General features: G+C 33.5%; 4 protein-coding genes across 6 annotated transcripts; 3 read left to right on the top strand and 1 right to left on the bottom strand.

The window, feature by feature from the left end:
- The first annotated feature begins 544 nt into the window (after positions 1-544).
- LOC107193649 (protein eyes shut) lies at positions 545-11,801 on the top strand. The gene is made up of 15 exons (XM_015583138.1): positions 545-696; positions 1,361-1,509; positions 3,116-3,226; positions 3,942-4,049; positions 4,220-4,333; positions 4,745-5,573; positions 6,521-6,974; positions 7,732-8,054; positions 8,644-8,854; positions 9,624-9,775; positions 9,875-10,011; positions 10,668-10,913; positions 10,997-11,197; positions 11,382-11,610; positions 11,687-11,801. Exons 1-15 carry the CDS (start codon positions 545-547, stop codon positions 11,781-11,783), a joined length of 3,513 nt encoding a protein of 1,170 aa, XP_015438624.1. The 3' UTR covers positions 11,784-11,801.
- Positions 11,802-11,844: 43 nt separating this feature from the next.
- On the bottom strand, positions 11,845-13,111 carry LOC107193687 (ATP synthase mitochondrial F1 complex assembly factor 2). Its single transcript, XM_015583179.1, has 6 exons — positions 13,051-13,111; positions 12,719-12,912; positions 12,528-12,638; positions 12,278-12,458; positions 12,080-12,195; positions 11,845-11,991 (listed from the first exon to the last, which is right to left on the bottom strand). The coding sequence occupies exons 1-6, from the start codon at positions 13,106-13,108 to the stop codon at positions 11,845-11,847; spliced, it is 807 nt and encodes a 268-aa protein (XP_015438665.1). The 5' UTR covers positions 13,109-13,111.
- A 1,181-nt stretch (positions 13,112-14,292) lies between these two features.
- Positions 14,293-20,928, top strand: LOC107193679 (integrin alpha-PS1). The gene is made up of 18 exons (XM_015583170.1): positions 14,293-14,465; positions 14,801-14,928; positions 15,674-15,697; positions 16,474-16,577; positions 16,647-16,774; positions 16,885-17,093; positions 17,195-17,399; positions 17,513-17,656; positions 17,865-18,006; positions 18,095-18,363; positions 18,455-18,680; positions 18,796-19,027; positions 19,094-19,490; positions 19,571-19,800; positions 19,928-20,154; positions 20,221-20,315; positions 20,417-20,546; positions 20,625-20,928. Exons 1-18 carry the CDS (start codon positions 14,293-14,295, stop codon positions 20,853-20,855), a joined length of 3,294 nt encoding a protein of 1,097 aa, XP_015438656.1. The 3' UTR covers positions 20,856-20,928.
- A 3,228-nt stretch (positions 20,929-24,156) lies between these two features.
- Positions 24,157-27,048, top strand: LOC107193671 (ras-related protein Rab-14). Of its 3 annotated transcripts, XM_015583161.1 has the most exons (8): positions 24,157-24,308; positions 24,391-24,447; positions 25,141-25,253; positions 25,868-25,994; positions 26,078-26,195; positions 26,351-26,469; positions 26,572-26,640; positions 26,750-27,048. In XM_015583161.1, exons 3-8 carry the CDS (start codon positions 25,148-25,150, stop codon positions 26,865-26,867), a joined length of 657 nt encoding a protein of 218 aa, XP_015438647.1. In that variant the 5' UTR covers positions 24,157-24,308; positions 24,391-24,447; positions 25,141-25,147; the 3' UTR covers positions 26,868-27,048. The 3 variants fall into 3 exon arrangements, with proteins under 3 accessions (XP_015438647.1, XP_015438646.1, XP_015438648.1); XM_015583160.1 differs by having other exon boundaries at positions 24,157-24,447; XM_015583162.1 differs by lacking the exons at positions 24,157-24,308; positions 24,391-24,447 and adding an exon at positions 24,585-24,610.
- The last annotated feature ends 824 nt before the right edge of the window (positions 27,049-27,872 follow it).

The raw sequence follows: 27,872 nt of genomic DNA, 5'->3' as shown, positions 1-27,872 counted from the left end.
ATACATGTAAAATTGAATAAGAATATGTAATGAATATACCTATTTATATAAAAATTAGATTCTATCACCAACATATAGAAAGTATATAACGTTATCTATAAAATTTTGAAAATATTACGTGCTCTTGAAGCTGTTACTCAGAAAAGTAACATTTCATACGCAACAACTTAATATGCATTATAGTCAGAGACTATTATTTTTTATGTTATAACTAGACTGCGGATTTTTATGCAAAATAACAGTTTATAAAGTGATTCATACAGACAAGAGCAAAAGTAGGAATTTCCTTCGTCTCTTAAATACCTTATTGGATTAAGAATAAAATATAAACCCCGTTGTATCTGACGAAAGTTTTGTCTTTTATTGTATTTTACAGAGCCCCATATGCTATAAATGAATAAAATCCACAGTCTAGTTATAACTGTTCGATGAAGTTGTTTCGCTTCAGAAGAGCCCGATTCATAAAATCTTACAATTAGTCTTATAGTAGGTTTATAGTCTTACGATATGTACATAAATTACGTAATTTTCTTTTTTCTTCAGAATGCGTCACGCAAGATGGCCGACAGAGAGATTCATGAATGAAAGAGTCCTTGTCTTTGCGACTGTGCTAGCCGTAACTTCTGGTCTCACACGAGGGTTAAATTGCAGCGGCGATCCTTGTATGTATGGGATTTGTTTAGAGGACACGAACAGGTAATGGAAAACAAAAATTAATTTACTTCTCATAATAAAATCTATCAGAAGTTATTAAGATTCCCCCAGATAGCACATAACGCCTTGAAAACGTCCATTTTACGGCTATTTTAGGTGTGAGGCGCCTTTAAGCCGTCATTAAGCCGTTTTAAGCCATCTGTGTGCTATCTGGGCTTTGAATTCGTTACGGACCCAATTCTTAATCACTTAAAGGTAACTATCGTCGTTTTTTAATGTATAAGTAGAACAATTACTCAAATCTAAAAGAATTGTTATTACTTGAATAAATCTCTGTTTTATCTTTAATTTGATATTAACAAAAATGCTGAAATAGTAATAATTAAATTATAAGTTAACTTTTAACGTAATAAGTACAAGGAGAGCAATTTCTGATCACCTAAATCTGTATCTCGCTCTGAACTATCGAATTTTACGTATAAATTTCAAAAGTCATTAATAATTATTTAACAATATTTTGGAAAAAACTTTATAATAAATATATTATATATGGTATCTATATCCTATACTAATCAAGAAATGGATCCGTGACGGTAATAGATATCTGACAACGCTACTGTTGTGGCAAAGCTCTCTCTCGCAACTGGACCCCTAAATGCATCGCGTACAAATTCAATAAACTGTTCTTCTGTATGCACGACACCAGTACGTATTCTTGCTACTGCATCGATGGTTACACCGGTATAAATTGCGAGTTCAACTGGGACGACTGCTGGTCTAATCCCTGCCTGAACGGAGGAACCTGCAACGACGCGGTCGCAGCATACAATTGCACCTGTGCCGAGGGTTTTGTAGGTAACTCGTGATTCCTTTACCTCCGTTACTTACGTACTAAAACCAGAGACCAAAAATAACAGTAATTTAAAATATTTTTTTGGGAAGAACGTCATTGAGTAAAGAGTAATTTTCATTTAACTGAAAACCAGATATTAATAAACCTTGAAGAAATTTTTCAAAAAGTGACGAGAATAAAAAATATAGATTTTTAACAACAAATAACTATCTTCTTGTTTCTGGTTACAAATAACTATTATAAGTGATCAAAATTTTTGTTGGTTATTAATAACAATTACCGATGACGGAATATTTGTTTGGTTGTAAATAACCAGTATTAGCTACGAAAATTATTATACGTATCTATCAGTGACGCAAAATGAATTATAGAATTTATATATTTTAAGGTAAAATACAGATACGTTAATGAAAGTAACGTTAATAAAATTGATAATAATTAAAAGTAACCAAAATAAATCTTTTGTCATGGACATTGGTTGCCGTGTAACTAAAAAAAATTTCTTTAATTAATAATGATTATCGGTAACCAAAATAATATTCTCGTCATCGATAATCGTTACGTGCAACCAAAAACAATTTCTTTTATTGATAATGGTTACTCATGACCAATCTACTTTCCGTAGCCAACATTGGTTATACGTAATCAATAAAAATTTCCGTCACCGATAACTATTATTTATAACCAAAACAAAATTTTAATCATTTGTAATGGTTATTCGTAACCAAACTTATTCACACAAAGATATTAATTCTTATACCATCACTTTTTAAATTGTGGTTATAATAGTTAAGGGTCTCTGACTAAAACGTTTACTTTCCGCCGTGGTAAATCGAGGCCGTCCGATGTGTTTACGCGGACGATGATTAAATGATGCACGAGTGTTGACTTTCCGATATAACACGGGACATGGAGAACGGAAGTACGAAGTGTTGCAGGGCACGGAAGTGATCAAACGGTATAATATAATATAGAACGTCGATTAAGATTTGAACAAATAAAAAGGGAAACCCGTTTTTGGCAAACTATCCAAGAGGACCAGTGCACAGTGGTTTGGAGAGCGGTTTCTCGTGGCCAAAATTAAAAATACCTTTCTATCGATTTTTTTCAACAAATATATAATTAATTAATATAACTAATATAATGAACACAACTATTTAATATTGGGTTGATGCGAAAGTTTGTCCTATTTGATAAAAATTGAAGAAAAATGTTATTTACTAAAAATTACATTTAATCAATATAGTATGTACCGTTCTGTTCGATGGCCTTTCTCCATCTCTCCGGTTAACTCCGGTAGCTGCATAATCCCGCGCTCATAAAAGTTCTGAGGTGTCTGACTAAAGAACTGATCCAACAACAGGACGAACTTTTGTATCAACCTAATACAATCATTATAACTAGTCTTATACATTCTGGAGTTAATTTTGATTTCTCCATTCTCAATAGCAGCTAATCTTGCAGGTAAAATTTCAGGAAACACGGACATGTTGTTTTGAAAGTATTGTTATTTTACTCCAGCAATCACGATTTTCACACTATCCACGTCCAATATTTCCCTAGGGGTAGTTTTTATATTATAATGTTACGTTGATGTTGTAATCGCAGGAACGAATTGCGAGCAAAAGTACAGCGAGTGCTCGAACCAACCCTGTTTGAATAACGGCACCTGCCTGGATTACGATGGCATCACCTGCCAATGCCCCGATGGATATTCAGGTACATTTGTTGTACAAAATACAACAAACTCGTGAAATTCTCTCGATGATCGTAAGCACCCTTTCCTTACCTTCTTCGTAGTTCAAGAGAAAGCAGGCCCGAATCTTTTTTGACATTATCGAAGTCACACTTCGTTTATCTGAACTATTGAATAATGTTTGTAATTTTAAAAAAGTTTGATGCTATAAAATTGAATTCAGGGCATTTTCACTGTCAAAATTGAAGGCTGATAAATGACAAAAAAAAACCACCAATAATGCGGGAAACAAACATTATTAAAGTGAAAAATACTTTTCTAGGAGTAGAAACAAGACTATCGTTTGAGTTCCTTACAACTAGATTTATTGTGCGTGAAGGCGTAGATAAACAAGTATTTCAAATTTCATCCACTTTTGTCTAAGATTATACCTCCGATACATCCTTAAAGAATAAAAGCAAACGTATTGGAATATAAAAGAAAATATAAGAATTTTCTTGACAGACTTAAAAGTTTTCTACGTTTCTTGCAGTGGAATGTTAAAACCACGTAGAATGCCGTTTATGTGCCCTGATACATAGAGTTAGGTCTCGCCTCGTAAACTGTGCCGCTTCACGGAGTGGTAATTTCACGAGTTCGTTGGGTCTTATCCAGCAACTACACGAAACTCGTGAGAATCAGCCTGAAAAATTGTTTTCTTTTCTCTATACGCTCCCGCTTGTCTATTTTTCCCGCCAGGTGATTACTGCGAGATCGACGCATCGGTCTGTAACGACACGATATGCAAGAACGGGGGCGAATGCGTGGAGGGTCCTGGATTCTCGTTTCTTTGCCGTTGCCCCGAAGGCAGGTATCCCACGGTCTTGACTACTCGTGAAATAATTCGTCATTCAGTCCCGTTCCTAGATAGTAAATGGCGCCTAATGACGCCTTGAAGACGCCTTAGACCTAAAATATCCGTAAAATGGACGTCTTCAAGGCGTCATGTGCTATCTGGGCTTTCTTGCTTTCCGAAGGATGGACTGGTAGGCTGTGCGACGAGGATGTCGACGAATGCGTCACATCGCCGTGCAAAAATGGCGGCCTCTGCATCAACGTGCCCTCTTCGTACACGTGCGCCTGTTTGTTCGGTGAGTTGCGCCGCGAGACACCTTCAAAATGGTTTAAAATTATTAATCTTTAACGAAGTTATTTCGATTAATTTGTACGTACATTATATGCTATTCTTACTGTTGAGACTTTCGGGTGTAAGCCGTACCCTTGTGGAATTGTTTTCCCAACGATTAAATTAATAAGTAGGCAATTAATAGTCGTTATTTATCAACCATAACATCATTATTACAAACACTGTGTTCCTTTAGTACTTGTATGTGGAATAAAAAAAATATATATCTACATATATAAAAGTAAACACTGCATATCAAATTCTTAATTGAATAATATTAAGGTAATAAGGGCGACGATACTGTTTTTGCACCCGGGCGGCTAACAACCTGAAACGGGCCTGCCTATAACTAATGTCGAATAACGATCTGTACAAGGTTACACGGGCAAGGATTGCGACAAGACGATCGTGCCTTGCGAGGCGAATCCTTGCAAGAATGACGCTGTATGCCTGTTCGAGGACGAACGACCGATTTGCTACTGCGTCCCGGATTATCACGGCCCATTGTGCGAGCTGAGATACGACGACTGCGAGTCGAAGTTCGCGAACTGTGGGAACGGCGGCACCTGCGTAGACGGGATAAACAGCTTCACCTGTGCCTGCCCGGCGTTCTACAGCGGACCGTTCTGCGACTCGCATGATCTTCCATCGTCGACCACTACATCGTCAACGTTCGACGAAACGCACGAGACTGATAGCGATAAGAAAACCACTGCCAGTGTTCAGTTGCCATCGAGATCGTCGACGGAGCCGGAAACAGATACGTCGTCGTTCACAAGCACTTCAACGGTAATGTCGTCTTCGACATACTCGAAGGACACCACAACTGGTCGTTCTTATACGAAATGGTACCCATTCACCGAATCACCGACGACCATGGACAAGGACCCTGAAGGAACAAGCAGCAGCACGGATACCACCCAAATTCTGACTGACGCGTCGTCGATGTACTCCATCACGACCAAAGAAATGTCCCAAACCGACAAAGTCTCGATGGAACCCCGAACATTCCCGGATGTCACGAGTGAGGTCTCGCCTGTATCCACGACGATCAGAGTTCAAACTGAATATGTGACACAAAAATCACCCCGAAACGAGAGTAGTAGTACCGAGACGGTTTATCAAGAGATCGGGACATCCGTAGCAGTCAGTGAGACAACCCCTTCTGAAATGAACAGCACCTGGAAGTACACGTCCAGTACAGGGTAAAATATTTTGTGTGAGAATTACGATACTGAGAAAGACCTAACTGGATCGAACAATCGTTCCTGATGTGTGTATAATAGTAACTGGTTCGCCAGCAATTTGATAAACTCGGTTCTTCTGTTCTTAAATTGTGATAGGGTCAGGTACTTTTTGAAGTAACATTTCAGATTTTGTTGAAACTTGGATATGTTAATGTCTTTAGTGGTATATAAACATATCTCGAAGGATTTTCAAAATTTTAAGATTTGTTGATTTTACAGCTGTTTGAAATATGGCCAATTTTGAAGTGACCATATTTTATATAATTTTTCGATAAAGAGAACAGATAGGACTATATCCTCGTTCATTTCAAAATGTTTCGATAGCGCCCTGCTGTTATAAAATTGCATTTCTTTGAAACGATTAGAAGATAAATAATGAAAAAATATTTTTTTTGAACTGAGATAATTTTTATTAGGTTCTCTTATGTCTCCACTCTAAGCACTTACAGAGCTCATTTCGATCAGTTTCTTAATTCAACAGTTATAATTTATTGAAAAAAGGTTGACACTACATTTCAAACAGCTGTAAAATCAACCATTTTCAAAAATCCATCGAAATGCGTTTATATACCATTAAAGACCACAACATATCCAAGTTTCAACGAAATCCAAACTGTTTTATTCTAATCGTTTCAAAGAAATGCAATTTTATAACAGCAGGGCGCTATCGAAACATTTTGAAATGAACGAGGATATAGTCCTATCTGTTCTCTTTATCGAAAAATTATATAAAATATGGTCACTTCAAAATTGGCCATATTTCAAACAGCTGTAAAATTATCACTTTATATTTTCCTTCCATCCATACTTTATCCTTTCCTTCCATCCTTCTCACTAATTATACTTTCTGGGTGTGGTAATTTAATTGTCTAAAAACGAATACAGTATGACTCCACTTCACTTAGGTACAACCCCATGGTAACCACGTCCGTCGAAAGGGCCACCGAAGAAACAACGACAACTGAAAGAAAGGAAACCGTCTTGTTCTCCACTGTCACATCCGCTTCGAGTTTCACAGAATTCTGGCGCACTACAAATTCAGATACAAGTTCGTCCACCGCAGAAGTGCCAAATACCACAGCCTCCTCGTTCACCGACAAGGGGATGTCCACGCAGCCATCGAAGTCTCCGAGCACGAACGTTGAAATTTCCACGGTCCCGTTGATTAATAGTACCTCCTCGCCTATAACAAGTAGTACTTCTACAAGACCAGTCCTCGAGGATGGTACTACAGCCAGTGAGGAGGGTGAATTTTCCACGAAAGATCAGCCATCATCGACTACTGTCCAAACTAGTACCGGCTGCCAAGGGCTGTTGTGTACGAGTTCCACGGTCTCACCAGGACGTAATGATAGTATTGTAAGGATGAAATTCAGTACAGTCAAAAGCTTAACCTACTCCAAGACCTTGCGAGATTCGAATTTTACATTCCCACCATTTCTAGACACCGATTTACTAGTGACTCAATATTTTAATTCTGAATTGCTAAATATGAGATGCATTAATAAACATATTCCCAAATGGCACCGTACATCCAAAAGACGTCTGTTTCATGTTCGGTTTATATCTGACTGTCCTACGTCCATTTCGAACATCCTTGGAATGTTCCCAAGACTTAAATTTCGGATACTCTAGAAACCCCTTCTTAATAGTGCCGAGGAGTCTTCGAACAGTCATCGAGGATTGACTGTATAGGGAGGGAATACTGTGTTATCTGGGCCTATGATCTTCACAATTAGGCCCGGATTAATATTTTTTGTGGCCCAGGACTATCAAACTTTCGGGGGTCCCCTTATTTAAAAAGCGTCGAGGGGGAGGGGGGTTTTGTAATACAGCACAAAAAAATGCATAAATTTTCAAAAAATGAAATTTGTTTTAAATAAAATTAAATAACATTTAATCATAACGAAATGGAAGGTTCAGAACGGGGCCCCCTGGAACGTGGGACCCGGGGCTACAACCCCTTTAGACTCCCCCTTAACCTCTTGCGCTGGAATGACATGCCACACACGTCAAAATTACACGCATCTGTGAATAGGTTGCCAGCGCAAGTGGTTAATCCGACACTGTTCACAATGACCAACAATGTTGCTACAATATTACCATCTGATTCCAGTGTAATTGTACAAATCGTGGAGACTGTAAAACTGGCCCGAGTATAACGCGGGCCGCCTTCAACGGGAAATCCTACGTGAGACAGCGTGTCGATGTAGAGATTTCGAACGGCAATAACGCGACAATGAGGATCCTCGTGAGGCTCCGAACGCGTTTCAAGGATGGTATTATACTCCATGTGTACTTCGACGATGAGAAATACGCGTTAGTGTATTTGGAGTACGGTTCTTTGAAGTTCCAGTTCTCTTGCGGCCTGGAAACTATGTTACTGGGCGAGATTGACTCACCTATCGACAACGGTTACGAAGTGGACGTCGACACAAGGTAAAACGGTAAAATTTATAAATTGTATAAATTAATGTTAACTAATTTATAGTTATGTAATAAGCTAACAGTAAATAGACTGCAGATTTCTTTGCCAATTCCCATTTTACCCCAGTCAACCAAACCTGCAAAGCCAAATTTTGTCCAATGCTTGCTATAAAGTTATGGCTACAAGTTTGAAGCAAGATTTGCTATAAACAACTTGCGCGCACATTGGCAGCACCATAGGATAGCAAATTGTTCCGGTTTTGCCCTCAATTTGACATAGGTCATGTTGCAAGATTTTCTGCCAATTTTCTTTCCCATTTTGTCAGCTGGTGTTACCTGCAAAACCCAAGTCAAATGCAGAAACAGATGGCTATGGTTGTTTTTAGACAACTTTTGTCATTTATTGTTGGCAACTTGCTCGAAACTTGTACACAATTGGTTATCAGGGACGATAAACAGAATTACAAAAAAGACTTCGTCCGTTAAGACCCTGATAACCAGTTGTGTACAAATTTCGAGCAAATTGCCAACAAATAATGACAAAAGTTGTCTAAAAAAACAATAGGCTTTGGTATTTACATGTTCTGTTTTTTGTATATAGGTTTCAGTATTTTATTCGAAATGAGACCCATAAGTGCTCGGCTCGATTGTTAGTGAATGGGACTACAGCAGTTAGCGGTGAACAAATTTTACCCTTGCAAGGAAACCTCCCACGATACGCCAATTTACATTTAGGAGGTATACCGTTAGTATTTACGCAGTATTTCTCGCATGTCTCCATGGGATTTACCGGTTGCATGGACTCGTTAAAGGTTTGCTTCATTCTTTAATAAAGTACTTGTATTAAACGTTACTTGCAAATTGGCTCTAATTTAATAGGACCCATTTAAAATGAGGCTCAAAAAGTGTGCAATCTAGTATTAAAAGAAAATACAAATTTCATTAGAAAAGAAATTAACTTAAAATATCTTTGCGACACTTCGTACGAACAGAGTCTCTAATATACATAATACATATACATGTACAGTATACAATATGTGTAGAGTTCCAATGGTCGTATTAAAAATTGTCAGAAATATACATAATAAAAATAAGAAAACAAAGGATAAATTAAATTTTGAGTCTCACAATCAGTTACTATACAGGGTGACACCTAAAAATGGTTTGTAACTTCTGGGGTCGATAGTACCCGCCAAATGATGAAAAAAAGTCCTAATAAACAATGTCCAAAAATTAATATTTTCAGATTTATAAACAATTTTTTTAAAACATAGGATTTCCTTATCAGTTTTTTTCCTGGCTACAGAAGGTTTTCAACAACTTTTATTAGTTTTTTTGTAAATTTTTTTCAGTGATTCCATACGATACGATAGTTCTCGAACCGAAAAAGTCTCTCGCTTTAACCGACATAAAAAATTGTTTATAACTGTGAAAATATTAATTCTTCAAGCCATGTTTATTAGGACTTTTTGTCATCATTTGGCAAGTACTATCTACCCTAAAAGTTACAAACACTTTTTCTTCGTTTCACCCTGTATACGGTTGCGTATGTGAATTTCCAATTATTTCATGTTTTTACAGATAAACGACGTTCCACGTCACTTCATCTACGATTCCACGGAAACGTTTCAAATCGAAGACTGCGTGTCATTTCTGTGCCTCTCGAATCCGTGTCAGAATTTCGGTGCATGCGAAGAAACGAACGGTTCAATACGTTGTAGATGCATACCCGGGTAAGATCATTACTTGTAAATTACGTGTGTAACTAGAAACATACTGGGTACATGTTACATTGAAATATCACAACTACAGAGTGTTGTTCGATTGGACAGATATACGGGACCATTCTGCGAGCGTTCAACTTGCGACGAAAATCCTTGCGCGTTGGGCGCGACATGCATCAGTTCACCTGGTTCGGGTTTCGTTTGTGTCTGTCCCCTTGGAACTCATGGACTCTTATGCGAAGAAGGTAACATTAGAGTCACTTAAGCGATCCAAATCACTTCTTCAGTTTTAATATCACAGAAAGATATGTCTAAGAGAAAATCTATTTTACTTAACCCTTGTGTAGGCAACCGGGTACCCGGGTACCTAAGTACCCATTTCTAAATGTCCTTTCATAATTTTTTATGTTCTTGTCTAAAACAGCACTTGGTACATTATTAGAAAGGATAACTATGAAAGTAAAATTATCTATGTTTTTCGAACTGTCAGAATAGAAGTATTCCGATTACTCAATAACCGTGAATATTTTGGTTACCTACACAAAGGTTAACGGCGAGGCATCGAATTCATTAACACTAAACCTACTGAACCCATCAAAGTGACAGGAATTAAAATAGCAAAATCGATCATTTGACTGGTCGTGGAAGATTTAGTGTTAATGTCATCTTGATTTTCTTTTTAATCCGACCAGACTGCGGTGGGTTCGCGTGACCCTAAAATCTCAGAAGCTACAAGATTTACAATAAAATCATTTTTTTAGTGCCAGATATACAGAATTAGTCACAAGAGATTCTCTCTTAGATATTTGCTTAAGATATTATAAATACAAAAGAGTTATTCCAAATGGAACACTCAAGTGACTCAACATACACATCGCAAAAAAAAAACCGCAACTTTCAGACACGATTATAAACCGTCCGTCGTTCTCGGTACTCGTACCTGGTTTTTCGTCGTACGTCGCATACGGTGTCTCGAATTCTATAAAAGACACCATGGAACTGAAAATGAAGCTCATACCACGAACTTTCGAGCAAATATCTCTGATAGCTTACTTAGGGCAAAGCGGATCACGGCAGGATCTATCGGACCATCTTTCCATAACATACGTTCGCGGTTACATCATGCTGACCTGGGATTTAGGAGCGGGTAAACTGCAAGTGCATCGTAACATTTCCCCGTGAATGTGGTTGTTTCGTTTCGTGATATTACCGTGAAGGTTTTTTGTGTAGGTGTACGTAGAATATTCACGAGTGTTCCTCTGAACGCTGTGACAATGACAGCAACAGCAAGTAAGAGTTATATAGCGCACACAGTTCGAGTGGGACGAAGAGGTCGGGATGCGTGGCTCGCTGTGGATGGCATTGGTAACGTGACCGGCAGAGTGGTTGGATCTATGACTCGGCTGGACGTGTCACCGATTCTTTATATTGGTTCGTTTTTCTTATTTTTATACGTTTATCCGTCGAAATTGATATTAAACGATAACGTAAATCATCATCTGACGTATATATGATATATTTATCGAGTTTGTAAAATATTATAAACTATCTTACACTTTTTCTATGCAATTTCAATTGAGTACGATCGAAAAGAAATATTACAACTATGGTATAGGTGGACACAAGTCAAGAAACTTTGAGTCTTTACCCCATGATTTACCCCTTCACACCGGATTCTCTGGTTGTATATTCGACATCGAGATACGCACCGACAGCGCGATTTATCCAATAACAAGTTCTAGTCCAGCCACGGGTCGCGGTGTCGGTGAATGTCACCGGAACGAATGTATCCGCCATTCGTGTAAAAATGGTGCGGTATGTTTAAACCATGGTGCTACGTACAGGTGAGTCTTTCTTTGGGCTTAACACACAATCTTCTGTATCTGATCCATTCATTAAACGTTATATTAATTATTTCAGTTGTATCTGTACAAAAGAGTGGATGGGTTCTGATTGTTCCGTACCAGTAGAAGCATTTTCCTCTGTCGATTCATCCACTTGTCATTCCTCGAATTAGGAAAAATGTTGTTACCATTTCATTACAGTCCGATATATTCATAGTACAAAATCTTTGTGCGTTAACTGATGTTTTCATTATCATATTTCGGTTGACTTATCATTGAATTAGAATTAAAATGCACAAATAAGATTGCTGCAGCTAAACGAGTTTGTAAATCATACTTGTTATGATCGTGAAACCATTCCACGGTTCCCCAGTGAGAAGTCTATAATACACAAAAAGAGCAAAAGCAATAATAGTAAGTTTGAAAAATTATTGAATTTAAAATGATTTGATGACAAATGAACAAATACTTGGAAATCCTCCTCTAAACGTGAGAGTCTTACTGCTTCTTCTACTCCAATCACTCTTTCTGCTGCAGCTAAGGTGAGAATCACAGACTTTATTGCGTCTACTCCATACATGAAACCTATAAATAAAACAGTATTATTTATCATGTGAAACGGTATGTGTAAAATTGTATTTGTACAGTTAACAATAAAGTTATTTACCATGAACAGCACTATAATTGAAAGACATTAAGTGTCTTAACATTACACTTTTGGTTTCTATAGATACTGTTGGAGCCTCTATACTTTTAGTTTTTACTATATCCACTGCATAGTTATCACAGAACCATTGTATTAATGGGTCCCACTTTTCACTTTGTAATTTATATAATTCATCGCATTCCTATCATATAATATTTGTTCTGTTGTTTAATACACTTCATTATCAAAAACATATATATAATGTACTTACATTAGAATGAAATAGAAGTGTATCCATTTCCAAACAGTTAACAATATAATTCACCATATCAAGTTTTTTATGATTGTGAGGATTATCTATTACTGTATTACAAAGAGCTGTCTGCAAATTAAAATTTGAGGAAATCACATTCTAATATCAAATGATTTTTGTTGGATTCAAAGTTTAAAAGAGAAATTTACCAAATGCATGCTGCTTTTGTCAATAATTTCCTTTTGTGCATCCCATTCTGCAGCTACTGCTAATGCAAGTGGTTTGCTATCCACTTCGAATATTTTTCCCTGTGGTGTCTTCAGTTTCCTTTGATCAAGCGTAATTTCAAATTTTCGACCACTTGATAGAATATTTGTTTTTCGGTAAAACCTTTTGACAGTGGCTGTCAAATAATTGGAATGTTAAACGAACAGTTGCAAATGTTTAAGAGCATTTATTAATCATCAATAATCATAAAAATACTGAAAAAGGTTATTAGGTTAAGAAGTAAAAAAGATATTTGATTTCAAAATGTCTTTACCCATATTTCTTACTGTACTAAATACCGTAATAAATTTTCTATATTTAAAATAATGCATTTCTTGGAGATGTTCAATTATCTTTTCTCCATAAATATTATTCAGACCTTTTATAATCAGAATTTGACAAACAAAAATTCTAACGTGGGTTACAACTTTTGGCGTCATAACCTGATACAACTAGATACACAAGTTTAACGCTAATCATTCTTATTCTTTCAGATATTCAATACAACATTAATATTTTCATAAGTAATACAAATCTCTATTCTGAAAATTAATTATAAAAATGTTTCTGATAAAGATCAAATAACAAATAATTTGAATTTTATAAGTACTACAGTTTTGATATTTCAACTTCAAATATTAGTGTTAAAAAAACGTGAAAGTCCTATTACGCAAATTTACTAATTTCGAACTTAATTTTATTTTCATTATAACATAAATTTTTGCAATACGAAATATAAATTACTATATGTCTTTCATTTTCGAAATTAAATCTATACAACTTTGAAGTTGCATAAACATTTACAATATAATAACAATGATCATAATAGTTGAAGTCGATTGAGAAGTCATATATAGAGGATACTTCTGGAAATTGAAAAAATCATATTTTTAATTATTCTATTTTGTGAACATATGAAATGCATAGAATGTACCAGTAAGATATTGAAAAATTCGTGAAATTGACAGTCAAGATTTTTAACGAGACGATTCAGATGCAGAAAGACAAACTTGAACCATTCTGGGCGTCGATAGGTTTGAATAACAAGAGTTTAGCAATAATTTTAGTAAGTCAAATACTAAGAACAAATTTATTTTCACGTGAATCTTCTTTCGGTAGCTAATACATCTCTAAAAAATGTATAAAAATGATTTATTTTTCATGAAGGTAAGAACAAATTACGGATCACTTGTAATTCGTAAAACAAGCAGACCCCACGAGAATATCTCATCGAACTAGCCGGCAAGATGTCATCAATCTGTTTATGCTGCCCTCTACAAAAGACATAACGAAATATAATTTTTACTGAAAAATACTTGAATTGCGTGGGTGGATCCAGTGGATTCTGTGCTCCACTGTGCTCATCCAAAAGGTACGTGAGTGGCACGGCGATAAAGTTAAAGAACGTATACAAAAATAGTGCCATCGATAAGAGCGCAAAGAGGCTCCGAGAATCATTTACAGTTTTCTATAAGCCACAAGCTACATGCACGCGACGGATTGAAATTAACCAAAAATGAAAAGTTATCAATTAACTTGGTTCATTTTGAACGTATGCTTGGTGTACACTTTTAATTTAGAGCCCAGAATACCTGTTATTAAAAGAGGGTTGAATGGCTCTTATTTTGGTTACTCCGTAGCCGAACATCAAGAAATTTCGGATAATGCCTTAAAAAAACCGAAAAGTTGGTGAGTATCGTTTGTCACACATAAATTTAATATACATTAAATACAGCATCGTTTATCACATATAAAATTATGCAACAATGATGTTACTGTTATGTCAGTGACCTATTGTGTTTACATTGTATTCATGTGTTACAAGTATTTATTACTTTATTTAATTACAACACAGTTAAAATCTGGTAACTAGTAATTGAAAGAAAGTAATTTTGTGTGCAAGTGTAAAAAATGACGGTTTTGTTAAATAAAATATTTTTATCATATGCAGTTTATAATCATGTAAATGGGAATGAATTAGATGTTCTGTGTGAAGAATTTCTCAAGCTATGTAATCCTTGCAGGATGTTAATCGGTGCTCCATTGGGTCAGAACAGTCAACCAAGAACCAATAGATCTGGTGCCTTATGGCAGTGTCCATTGACAACACTTGAAAGAGATTGTACTCAAGTGATCACAGATGGACGATCAAGTATGTAATAAATTTAAATTTATTTTATATTTCAGGATTCTTTATCATTCAAAATTACTTTTTGATTGAAATGTTGACAGTTATGTATGACATTAAGTACATCAGTGTTCATTGTAATATGTATATGCATCATTATTGAGAGACAGGAGAAGTTAAACTTACAAGGGAACCTCGGTGACTGATACATACCGATTTTGATACAACATTATATAAATGTTCACTAGACCTACCTAAGAATTTCGCTGCAATTCATTCGTGCCCGTTTTTTACGAAAAATTTATCAAAAAAATGGGCAATTTAATTTTCGTAAAAAAATTATTTTTTCAACGAAACTTGCACAGATTTATAGGCCTCAAGAAACGGTATAACTTTTATTAAAACAATTTTTTTATATCTTTTGTGGTTCAAGATGTATAAGCACTTACATAGAAGGGCCAACTCGGATAAAAAGGTTGATTTCTCCCTTAAACTAAAAAACGGGCACAAACGAATAGCTAAACTCTTAGGAACATTTGTACAAAAATTGCATCAAAATCGGCGTGTATCAATCACTGGGGTTCCCTTGTTAGTTGAGAAACGCATTGTTGTTATAATTTTATTATATATTTGTAAAATGTTATTTCGACATGCATGTTACTTTTTATGTTACTGTTCTATAGAGTTGTTAAGTCATTGAGCTTTTATTTTATGTTGTATACATAATAAGATTATTTTTTTGTTAAATTATGTGTTGGTTAACGAGCAGCAGAAGGAGTTCTGTATGATTCAAGTAAGTCAATGAATGGTGTTGTTTGAATGAGCAATTTTGTAATTTTTATAAAATATTTGATTGATTTTGCACACATTTTCATTCGATTGCTATGCTAATTCTTACATCAGCATCGTACTTTACAATATACAGATTGTTTTATTGTATTAATTGCATTTTGATAAACTAAAGACTATTATCTTAACAAATATTATTTTCAATTTCAATTTTCTGTCATATTTTTACTAACCATGGAATGTTTTTATGCTTGTGTTTGTATGTAAAATAAAAATCATATTGTTTTCAATTAATTAACTGTGCATCTTTATACTTGCTATCATGAATAACATATTCAATTTTTATCTGTTCTAGCATGTTACTTTATATTCAGTGGTTTTGTTACAAATATTCAAACATAATGTAATGATTCAATATGCTCTTATTTATATCTTGTTTCATATTTTAGAGGAATTTAAAAAAACATTCTTCTGTTTTAACATATGCCATAACATCATGCCTCTATAGTTTCGTTATAATTATATTCGTTATTATTTAGCAGAACAATATTCATTAAATGCTGGTCATACGAGTCATAAAAAATTAAAAATTGCTCTATCATTTACAGTCGTAAAATATTTGTAAGGTGCTTAAAAGAACAAGGTACATTAAATTTAAGTGATACCAGATTCAGTTTTGATATCTACATTCGTACTTAAATACAAATGATATAGAAAATTAATTAAAACATTACCAGAGTATCACTGTTTGGTAGACTAACCACTTTTCATTTTTTTTAGGTTTTGAATCTGATGACCTAGTGCCACCAGGTAATGATGAAATCAAAGATAATCAATGGTTAGGAGTAACCGTTCGTAGTCAAGGTTCCGGCGGTAAAGTAATGGTGTGTATTTTTTTGTTCGTAATATTTGCTTTTGTTATAAAGTACACCGTTAATTATTGAATTTATTAGGTTTGTGCACACAGACACATTGTAAAAACAGCAGATTCACAGTGGGGCCAAGGACAGTGTTACATATTAACTCAAGATTTGAAATATCAAGATTTAAAAAAACCTTGCTCTGGAAAACCAACAAACAAGTAATATAAACGTCCAATATGAAAATATATTTCAAACATACGCTTTAGCACATATTACTCGATTTATTTTTGTTACACTTATTAAATAAAATCCATTAATTGTGTTTTAGAGCTCATGAACAATTTGGGTATTGTCAAGCTGGAACTAGTGGCATCCTCACCGCTGAAGATCGTGTTGTTATTGGCACGCCAGGTCCGCACACATGGCGTGGAACTTTGTACCTCTTCACAATTTCCGATGAATTTTTAACTAGAGATAATACTGTTTACAATGCTCCAATGCAAGATTCTTCTCCTGTCAGCAAGTACAGTTACTTAGGTATATACAACTATGTTTTTGCATTAATATAAATACAGCTGTTTCATTTCATGAAACGAAACTGTTGTAAAAGCAATAAAAGCATAAGTTGGAATTTATAGGAATGTCAGTTACCGTGGGGAATTTCTTTGGTACTGGCTTAGCATATGCTGCGGGAGCGCCACGTTCGAATGGTACCGGTCAAGTCGTTTTACTTACACGACAAGATTTTAAGCCAGATATGGAGGTTGCTCTCATTTTGGATGGTGAACAATTTGCTTCAAGTTTTGGATATGAAATTACCTCTGCGGATGTCAATGGAGACAAGTAGAATCTTCTTTCTTTATCTTTTTTTATATACTATTACTATACTAAATACAAGCATGCAAGTTGTTGTACATCATCCGATATTGATATTTTTTCGTCTTGTTTCCTTACAGAGTCACTGATCTTATAGTCGCAGCTCCGTTTTACTTCAATAAAGCAGAAGGCGGTGCTGTCTATGTATATACAGCATTACAAAAAAGTTATAAAGAGAATGAAAAAAATAAACCTGTTAAACTTGTTGGTCGCGAAGAATCAAGGTATATTACCGAAATATTTATTTGTGCACCGTATTTAACCTACAATATTAACACTAAACCTACTGAATCCTTCAAAGAGGTAGGAATTAGTACGCCAAAACCGGTCGTGGTAGGTTTAGTGTTAATACACATTATTTTGTCGGAAACCGTAGCCGATATAGATGAAATTCAAATATATAATATATGTGCATATATAATTAAATTACAGATTTGGATTTGCATTGACAAATTTGGGGGATTTAAATAAAGATGGATACGAAGATATCGCTATTGGAGCTCCTTATGAAAAGAAGGGCACAGTATACATATATCTTGGTTCCAAAAATGGTATAATTACTGTACCATCACAGGTATTGTACATTATTTATAAAAATTAATAGTTTTGCTTTAAATCACTAAGTGGAAATGTGTATGTCGTTAAAATCTGTGAAACTTCAGGTAATACATGCTGATGATATGCCAGAACCGTTACAAACATTTGGTTACTCATTGAGTGGGGGAATTGACATGGATCAGAATGGATACTCGGATTTATTAGTTGGAGCCTATGAAAACGATGCTGTGGCACTTCTTCGTTCGAAAAAGATTATTGATATCACCACCTATGTCCGTTACCTAAAGAAAGATGGTACATATCAAGACAAAATTGAACCTATCGATCCTAATAAAATTGGGTGTCCAGAAGACCCCGACTCGAATCACACATGGCAAGTATAACTTACTGAATTTACTAAAGATAAAATCATATTTATAATCACTTGTTTTTTTTTATATATGAACGTAGTTAATTCGTTGCAGTTTTTCATTTGAAGCTTGTTGCAAAACGGAATCCCTCGTGAAAGAAGAGGATATGCAAAATTTAAAATTGAATTATTATATCGAAGCCGAAACTTACACGGGAGTGAAAAAATTCTCGAGAGTTTGGTTCGATGTTGGCAATTCACGTCCACATTATATAAATCGTGTCGTCACATTAGATACAACGAAATTCGAGCATTGTCAGAAAGAAATAATTTATTTAAAGGTAATTGCATTCATTAGAAATAGGGTTTCTTAACGATCCAACACTATTCTTTCCTGCAAAGTATATTACGTTCAAACTAACGAACATAAATACGATAATTTTGGATTTTCCTTAGGAAAATACACGTGACATTCAGTCGCCCATTAAATTCCGTCTAAACTATTCATTAATACAAGAAGAACCAATTATGCCAATTGAAGGAGAACCTTTACCTGACATTAAAAATTATCCTATATTGAATCAACAAGAAGCTGCGCGTGTGTTTGAAGCAACCTTCCAGAAAGATTGTGGCAATAACGATATTTGTGAGAGTGATTTACAAGTGAAAGCTCGATTAAATTTATCAGGTACGTTCTTCAATTAAATAAAAGTCATGTGATAGTTTCAATGTACGAAATATATTTAATTTTTAGCTTCATCTGTGAAACCTAATTTCTATGAACTTCTTTTGGGTGAAAGGGAAGAAGTTGTCGTGGATGTAAATGTATCTAATATTGGTGAATCAGCGTATGAAGCTCAATTATTCATCGTTCATTCTCATAGCTTGAATTACATCGCTAGCAAGAGCAATGATTCCGTAATTTGCAATTTACATAATACCACCTTAGTGGCTTGTTCGATTGGAAACCCATTCAAGAAAGATAAGATGGTGAATATACAAGTAAGATTTGATCCAAAGGAATTAGAAGACAATGAATCGCAATTAGGATTTGTCATATTTGCAAATTCTACTTCAAAAGAAATAAAAGAAAAGGAACCAACAAAATTGCGAGCAACTATAGTGAAGCGTGCAGAATTATCAATTAAAGGGTAACTTTCAAATTCGTATTATCAACACAATTCATGAAATAATGCAGAAGTAAACGTTTACTCACACATAATAATTATAGGAGTGCAAAAATCCAGTGGGCTTTCTATGGTGGACCAGTTGTAGGAGAATCAGCTATAAAGCACTTAAATGAAGTTGGACCAAAAGTTTCGCATATTTATGAAGTATTTAATGAAGGCCCGTGGAGAGTGAGCAGCTTAGAAGTTCGAATTTCATGGCCTTACGAGGTTGCGAATGATAAAGCTCATGGAAAATGGCTTTTGTACTTAGAAGAATTACCAACCGTTCAAGGTAAGACTTTGATTTATAATATTTGAATTTAAATCGTTTCCTTCGATTGTTTACAATTGTATGCAATATACGATAAAAGGTATGATCAAACGTATTGATTATATGCTAATTATAATTTTGTTTGCAGTTTTAGGCGATGGTGTGTGTATATTACCACCAGAACACGTTAATCCATTGAAATTACAAGATAGTACTGGTTATGACGATACTGATATTTTTCAATCTGCAATATCTACTCCTCCTACATTACACAACCATACAAACCGTGCAAGAATGAGAAGAGATACAGAGAAAGTTGTTAATACACGAACCATCATTGATAAATATGGTCATAGACGTCAAGTAGTTTCAATGGTATGTGACCAGCTGAATAAATAATTAAAAACACTTCTTTTAAATAAAAAATAATCTTTATTACAGAATTGCAAAGCAGGAACTGCAAAATGCTTTGATATTACATGCTTTATATATAATTTACAAAGAAAACAAGAAGCAATTATAACTGTTAAAGCAAGGTAACATTCAATATTGCATACAAATTTAGAATGTACATACATGCATTTTTATCATTATAAACATGTAATTTTCATATTGAACATATCGTTACTCTTTCTAGATTATGGAATTCTACTCTCGTAGAAGATTATCCAAAAGTGGATCAAGTAAAAATAGGTTCGAACGCGAAAATAGTTATACCACCAAATGTTGTTATACAACAAGAAAATTTGAAGGATGATGTTGCGATTGTAAGGACTGTACATTTTAAAACCATCGGTCTGAAATAATTCTTCTTTAAACTTACATGAATATGTTTCAATATGCAGGCGGAGACAATTGTATATCCGGATCTTCTTGATCAGCAAGATGTCGAACCTGTGCCCATCGGAATAATTATAGGAGCTGTGGTCGCAGGTTTGATATTATTTGTTATACTCACATTAATTCTCCGTAATCTTGGATTCTTTAAAAGACGGCGGCCGGACCCCACATTATCTGGAAACCTCGAAAAACATCGAGACGATAATCCAGAAAGTGAAGCGTTATTCAAACGCTAAGAGCTATAACAAATATTTGTTATGATTGTACACTTAAAATATTTTCTCAGAAATTTTACACGTTTACTTACGTTCAGAGTACTTACAATGCAAAATAATAAAAGATAACAGTGCTGAAAATGAAAGATACATAGTGTGGTGAAATCTTTTAATTGCATTACTTTTTGATCTATTATACAGAGTCATCGTTTCAGAATTTAATATTTATGGTTAACCTGACAACCGACGAATTATTGGAAGACGGTAGAATATAAGTGACAAACTCACCCGTTTTCCATGGTTAAAAGAAATTAATTCTTAAAGTAACTGCCATTATTCATCACTATTACGCCATATTTCTACACATATTCACAAACATTCAAATACATCATCCTCACAAGTACTTTCAGATTAGAGGCTTTTACTGGTGCAGCTTGAGATAATTTTATTTCTGCATTTATAAAGAAGTTAAAAATATTAAGGATTTACTTCTTGACAATAATACTGCTTAATTTATGTACACTTTTATACGCACAACCATACTAAACAAAACACGGCTTTTTATATTGTATTTATACAATCTTATGTTATGTCACTTAATTTTGTAGTTTATAAAGTTTTTAAATTTATTCCATGAAACATATTCATTAAAGCCAAACAAATTTGATCTGATGAATCATTTGCCAATATGTTTCACATTAGATGTAAAAAATACATTGTGTATTTAACATTTAAAAGTAGCATGTCCACCACAAAAGATTGTAGCATTGCTGTGCTAGTTAAGTATGATCAGCATAAGACTGATTCCATAGAACGCAATTTTTATTCAGATTTTTTTTACCTTTCTTCCTAGAAAAAAATTTTCATTTTGAGCTATAAATTCAAAAATGACAAAGATTCTTGATCGATTTTTTTGTTACTAGAAAAAAGTATTTGATTCGTGTTAAGTATTTAACAACTATTCATACAATATATTTAACGAAGATGAATGAAGATGTTATATATAAAAAAATAACATAAAAATTACTTAAATATCTGATTTTATAGCGAATATTTTAACAATTAGGTAGTATAATATTTAATTATGCAAATATAGAAACTGAAATGAACAAACTAAGCAGTTTGACAATGTTTAGGGATTCTAAAACTCTCATACCAAGTTTTTCTGCAATTTATAATGTTTAATTATTCACTTCTCTTATTTAGCATCTTTTTACTGTACTTTTTTTGTGCTTTGTGCTATGATTAAGATAGAAAAATTTGAAAAAAAATAACATTGGTAATACTTTTTATGACACAAATCATTCATTGCATTTTCATACATTATTAGAATGTTTTCATACTTTATTAAATCGAAGCCACATGCCAGTGGTATTAGAAAATATTATTCTTTTAATACGAACGTGCCTTTGAATAATTATTATAGTCGTCATCTTACTGATCATAACATTATGTATATACGTAAAAGTTTTGTTAAGCGATAAAAATAGTTTGAATGTACAAACAGGTACTTAAAATTGTTTATTTCATCTGCCAATTAATAATTTAAGTGTGATAGAAAAACTATTGTGTACCATTTTTTCACAATAAAACACATTCCTGAAAGTATTTATAGTATTTTGATGATTTAGATAGAAGGCATTATGAGATCATAAAACATAACGTTACACATTTTTTTTAAAGTATACACATACATTCAATAAAAAGTTCAATAAAATATCAACAAAATTAGAATTACTATAAAAAGTGTTGTGCGCACGACAAAGGTCGTATAAAGCATTAATTATAAAATAAGTTTTAATCTTCAAGGAAACATAAACGTAACAGCGCATATTAACTTGAATATTATTTACTGAATATTTAACTGTAAAACCATAGCTTATTAATCACTTCATATTTGCATACTAATGTATAAACGCATTCGGACCTTGTGTCAAGGCTAATGTAACATATATATTTGCTGGCAATTTATCTTACATTACCAGCAAAAATAAACACTGCCTGTAAAATACAATTGTAGAAAGGAGAAATACAGTGAAGTCCATTTTTAAAATCTTTTAATAGTTTCAGTGGAGTATTTTTATTATTATCTATTAAAATACAATTGTATATTGTAATAAAAAAATTCAATATAGATTTGTAATAATGAACACTCTATTTCTCTGTTATAAACTTAATACAATGTTACATTTCAAGCTTTATTTAATTCTGAATTATACATTTTATTGCAGTCAAAATATTGCAAAATATATAATCCTATAATTTCTCAAAATTATATACATGTTCTTTTATAAGCAACAAATAGAGATAAATATGTACTGCTTATTAAATACATATATTTATGGGACATTTTTATTTTGTAAATTTCATTTAACATTCATTAAAATAATATTCTATAATTTCATCTAATAAATATTGTAATCTACAGATAATCATGTTATATTTCTTTTTAATTTTATTTATCTAGAAAACTACCTTAATTAAGGAACAAATTTGATATATTGTTCTTTAATATTACATTTTGACATAATATGATTAATAAACAATAATTTTATCTAGGTTTATTAATGTAATTTTTTACAGCGTCAAATCTTGTACATTATATATGTGCATTGATCGATATTTAATAAATTATAGTAGTAAATGTTTACATAAAGCTATAAAGTTCATCTTAGGGCTAAATCTTTTTAATTGCCTCAATCATTTTACTGAAATTTCATACTCATTTCTGAATGAATGCAAATAAGAAGACTAAACGGGACGCGCAAAATTCAAAAGTATTATATAAAGTTATTTATCATGATCTATCAAACATGGACCAGCATAATTTCTGAACGGTGCGCGAAATTGATATTTAGATTCAATGCCGTCCCGTTATAACGCTACAATCACAGGGGCAGACTGAATAAACGAATTACATTAAACCCGTTTGGGATTTCAAATGCGTTTACTTAGAAGACATGTTCTTTTAAAAAAGCTCTCGATGTAATTGTCTAATATCAATTCATGAATAATATTTTTCGTATAGCATCTTGCAATATTACAGAATATTACATCGGCAATATAGATGGATATTTAATACTATAATAGCACAGTTGATGATCTGATATTGAACTATACAAGAAGAGTCATAAATACTAGTCAAAAGAGGCACGAAGCAATTGGTCGCCACTTGTATGCCTGTACAGAATTACCGCCATTATGATCGAACGATATCCGTCTCTATCTACCTTTCTATGGTCTAACGAAATTGTCCAATAAAAAAACATTGCATTTGCGGGTAACTTCTTCGTTCTCAGCAATTCTCAGTCGCGATAGACGTTGTGTCGTACTGTTAAAGGTTCAAGCTTAACATATGGGTGTGAGTCAATACGTCGAACAACTAGAAAATCAGTGACAGGTGGTTTGACGTTTATTCGCCGCCATCGTTATTAACGACAGTGACCTGCCATATTGCGCGTGATATAAAGAACTGTAATACATTTACGTTATTAACGTTGATATTTTGTACTTTTTGTACGGGTGCCTGTTGTTTATGTATCACCAACAATTTCAGGAAACTCCTGCAACTCGACTATAGGAATACATTTCACGCATAGTTAGCTGCAAAACGGTGAGTGGGAGCTGCATTGTTGACATCAGAAAGTTTTTTTTTTATCGAACGGTTGTCATTACAAAATTGAGTTGCGAACGATTATGTTTACAACTTTACCAACTAATGCCGTTGTATCATTTTACATCGTAATTTCTATTTATTGCGACACCATCCGATGACAGTAAAGTTATAACTATATAAACTGATACCATTTTGTTATTAAGGTTTTATTTAGGAACATGTTTTGTACAAATATTTATTTTTGTTTTTTTTTACGTATTTTACGTCGCTATTCCATTATATGCTTTTATGAAACGTGATAATTGATAGACATTAATTATATTGATTATAATGTTGCTCCATTTATGCAACTGTACAGTTGACAAAACGTTTATAAAATTCCTCAGTAACGTAGGACTCTAGTGGAATGTATTATTAGAGGCCCACCCTATAATTTGTAACATTATACATATTAGGTATTAAGATAAATTGTGTGTCAGAATCTTGTGGAATATTTTATGATCTGATTAAAACGCATGGCATATTAAGTTGATCTTAAATAATGCTTAAAAATATATAAATTTAATGCATTTTTTTACAAATGTTTATAAATACTTGGATAAAAATGTAAATGTGTCTGCGTATAATGTAATAAAGTAATTATTTAGTATTATGAAAAATTTAAATATGTTGTGGGTTATTTGTTTATAGGCACAAAATGTCAACTGGTCCTTACAATTACTCTTATATCTTTAAGTATATCATCATAGGAGACATGGGAGTAGGAAAATCCTGTTTATTGCATCAATTTACAGAGAAGAAATGTAAGTTGTCAAGTTTCATGTGTTGGTTACATTTCAGTCTGTCAATATTAAATACATTGCGTATAGTTTTATCTCAATAATTCTTATTATGACTAAGTTATAGAAATTGAGTATCTTATCAGAATAACATCTGGAATTTTGAAATATATTATATATTCTGAAGACATAGAAGCTTGCTTTGAAGCTGGAGATTATCATCCTCTGCATTTGCTTTGAAAGCAGAATTCTATGAAAACACAATGCTGAGTCAGTTTCTGTGAGAATCATCAAAATACAGAAATATCTGTACCTTAGAAACAAGGACAAATAGGATGAATATTTATATAAGCTCTTTTTACTATGTTTTTATACCCATTTCAACATTGAAGTTACAACCATATGTTTGGATGTGCTCTGTGTTAGGTGATGAAAAAATAATCCTTTCAAACAAATTAGACTTATACATGTACATATTTATCCTATATGGGTGTAATCTAATTAATAATGTTCCTTGAACATGTAATAGATTGTCCCCTTGAAAGTGACAGAAAATTGGTACAATAATACTGATATTGCATTGTTATGTATATAAACTTTTATCACTGAATAACATGAACATTTGTTCTATATTTTAGTTATGGCAGATTGCCCACATACTATTGGTGTCGAGTTTGGGACAAGAATCATTGAAGTGGCAGGGCAGAAAATAAAATTACAAATATGGGATACTGCTGGACAAGAACGTTTTCGAGCAGTTACAAGGTATTGTCATGTACTTAATTATTGTTTAAACACTGTAACATTCAGTTCGAAGATAAAACAGAAAACACACGCGAATGTTGTAGATCTTATTATCGAGGTGCAGCCGGAGCATTAATGGTTTACGACAGTACTCGTCGTTCAACTTATAATCATCTCAGCAGCTGGCTTACAGATACAAGGAATTTAACGAATCCAAGCACTGTATGCAAAATATGATATTTTACATAATGGTATTTACGTCTGTAAAGTGTAATTACAATTGTTGCGCAAACATTGAATAACATATTCCTTATACTCTGTGAATACTATGATTTTATTATACGGGCGACAGAGAACTTTATATATTATGTTTACAGGTTATATTTTTAATCGGTAACAAAAGTGACTTGGAAGGTCAGAGGGACGTCACCTATGAAGAAGCAAAGCAGTTCGCAGATGAAAATGGTCTAATGTTTGTAGAGGCTAGTGCAAAGACGTATGTTATTCGATGATAATTCCTAATAACAACAAAAATATGCATTCCTTATAGATATCCTTTTTAAACTAATTTAATTCAATTTCTAATCTTCTTTATCAGAGGACATAACGTTGAAGAAGCCTTTCTGGAAACAGCAAAGAAAATATTCCAAAGCATACAAGATGGACGGTGAGTAAAATAAATATTTATTATATTCTCTTTGCAATGAAATTATATATTAGTATTTTGTCCTATTGCTTTATAAATAATTACTGTGTATCACACTTTTTGTTTACAGTTTGGACTTGAACGCAGCAGAGTCTGGAGTTCAACACAATCCTAGTCAACCGGGACGTACCAATCTTCAAGGTGTATCTAATGAACAGCAGGGTGGAAAGGATTCTTGCTCCTGTTAGGTCTTTATTTGTTTGTATATAGATACATGAAATCATCGGTACTATTATTGCATATATGATTTATACTAAGTATAGCAAGCAAATAGTCTGCTATCTTTATGCCTTAACGTTTGATAAGTCATATCTACTTAACGCATATCAATTCCTTTCTGGTTACAATTAATTTACAGGAAAACATATACAAATACGTGACGCAGTATAAACATATATACGTGTAAATTATATTGAAAACTTCTGTATTTTGCTTTTTCAATGTTACAGCTTTTGTATGATTATTGTGATTCGCAATACGTTATCTACTAGGTCGTATAATTTGATGCATAAAAAAAAAACAATTAAATGTTAGACAATATGTTGCACTTGCGGACATTACGGTACACGTGTACAAGGTGCATTGTACGAAATATTTACTTAATCACGTGAAAATATGATAAACATGAATGTGACACACAAGTCGAATAAGATAAATATTTACCATTGTAAAGTACATTTGTGTAACAAGATTAAGCACGTCCGATCGTGTTTGTTATCTAATTTACAGTTTGGATGCTGTTGTACTATAAGCTTAGATACAAAAAATTGTTGGTAACACATCTAAACTTCTGAATAGCATCAAAAAGTTGTCATAAAATGGCATAGTGAAACAAAATTAGTGTCATCTATATTATTTCACGACTATAATCCTGTTTTCGTATTCTACAAAGCATAAACCTTTTACGATAAAGTTACAGATTTCATCTTCAGCTTGAAAAATGTTTTCTTTCGTTTTTTTTAAAGTAAAATTCTTAATTTTGCCATATTTCGAAGTTAGTGGAAGAAAGAAGACTAAATACAGTGTTCTCTCGATAGTAGCTTGCTTTGTCATATATGTTAGCAATTTGTTGACATCCTCACCATGTCTACCTTATCTCTAATTTTATCAATGCAAGAGTGAGTAAAGTAGAAATTATTTAAACAATTTAATGGATGCCAGTGCCTCGTACAATTTGAGTGCCTACGACCAAA

Source organism: Dufourea novaeangliae, unplaced genomic scaffold (assembly GCF_001272555.1).
Source record: "Dufourea novaeangliae isolate 0120121106 unplaced genomic scaffold, ASM127255v1 scaffold25, whole genome shotgun sequence".
NCBI lineage: Eukaryota > Metazoa > Arthropoda > Insecta > Hymenoptera > Halictidae > Dufourea > Dufourea novaeangliae.
Note: the sequence above shows the minus strand (reverse complement) of the source record. Positions and strands in the feature narration are given on the sequence as shown.

Excerpts from the sequence above, each read along its gene's own strand:
- LOC107193649 (XM_015583138.1), top strand. The coding sequence starts at position 545 with ATGCGTCACGCAAGATGGCCGACAGAGAGATTCATGAATGAAAGAGTC. Across the intron at positions 6,975-7,731 it reads CAGGACGTAATGATAGTATT|TGTAATTGTACAAATCGTGG; the intron begins GTAAGGATGAAA and ends ATCTGATTCCAG. Across the intron at positions 9,776-9,874 it reads CGTTGTAGATGCATACCCGG|ATATACGGGACCATTCTGCG; the intron begins GTAAGATCATTA and ends TCGATTGGACAG.
- LOC107193687 (XM_015583179.1), bottom strand. The coding sequence starts at position 13,108 with ATGCATTATTTTAAATATAGAAAATTTATTACGGTATTTAGTACAGTA. Across the intron at positions 12,913-13,050 it reads TAGTACAGTAAGAAATATGG|CCACTGTCAAAAGGTTTTAC; the intron begins GTAAAGACATTT and ends ATTATTTGACAG. Across the intron at positions 12,196-12,277 it reads CAATTATAGTGCTGTTCATG|GTTTCATGTATGGAGTAGAC; the intron begins GTAAATAACTTT and ends TTTTATTTATAG.
- LOC107193679 (XM_015583170.1), top strand. The coding sequence starts at position 14,293 with ATGAAAAGTTATCAATTAACTTGGTTCATTTTGAACGTATGCTTGGTG. Across the intron at positions 17,094-17,194 it reads CAGCAAGTACAGTTACTTAG|GAATGTCAGTTACCGTGGGG; the intron begins GTATATACAACT and ends TGGAATTTATAG. Across the intron at positions 18,007-18,094 it reads TAATTACTGTACCATCACAG|GTAATACATGCTGATGATAT; the intron begins GTATTGTACATT and ends GTGAAACTTCAG.
- LOC107193671 (XM_015583161.1), top strand. The coding sequence starts at position 25,148 with ATGTCAACTGGTCCTTACAATTACTCTTATATCTTTAAGTATATCATC. Across the intron at positions 25,995-26,077 it reads CGTTTTCGAGCAGTTACAAG|ATCTTATTATCGAGGTGCAG; the intron begins GTATTGTCATGT and ends CGAATGTTGTAG. Across the intron at positions 26,470-26,571 it reads GTAGAGGCTAGTGCAAAGAC|AGGACATAACGTTGAAGAAG; the intron begins GTATGTTATTCG and ends CTTCTTTATCAG.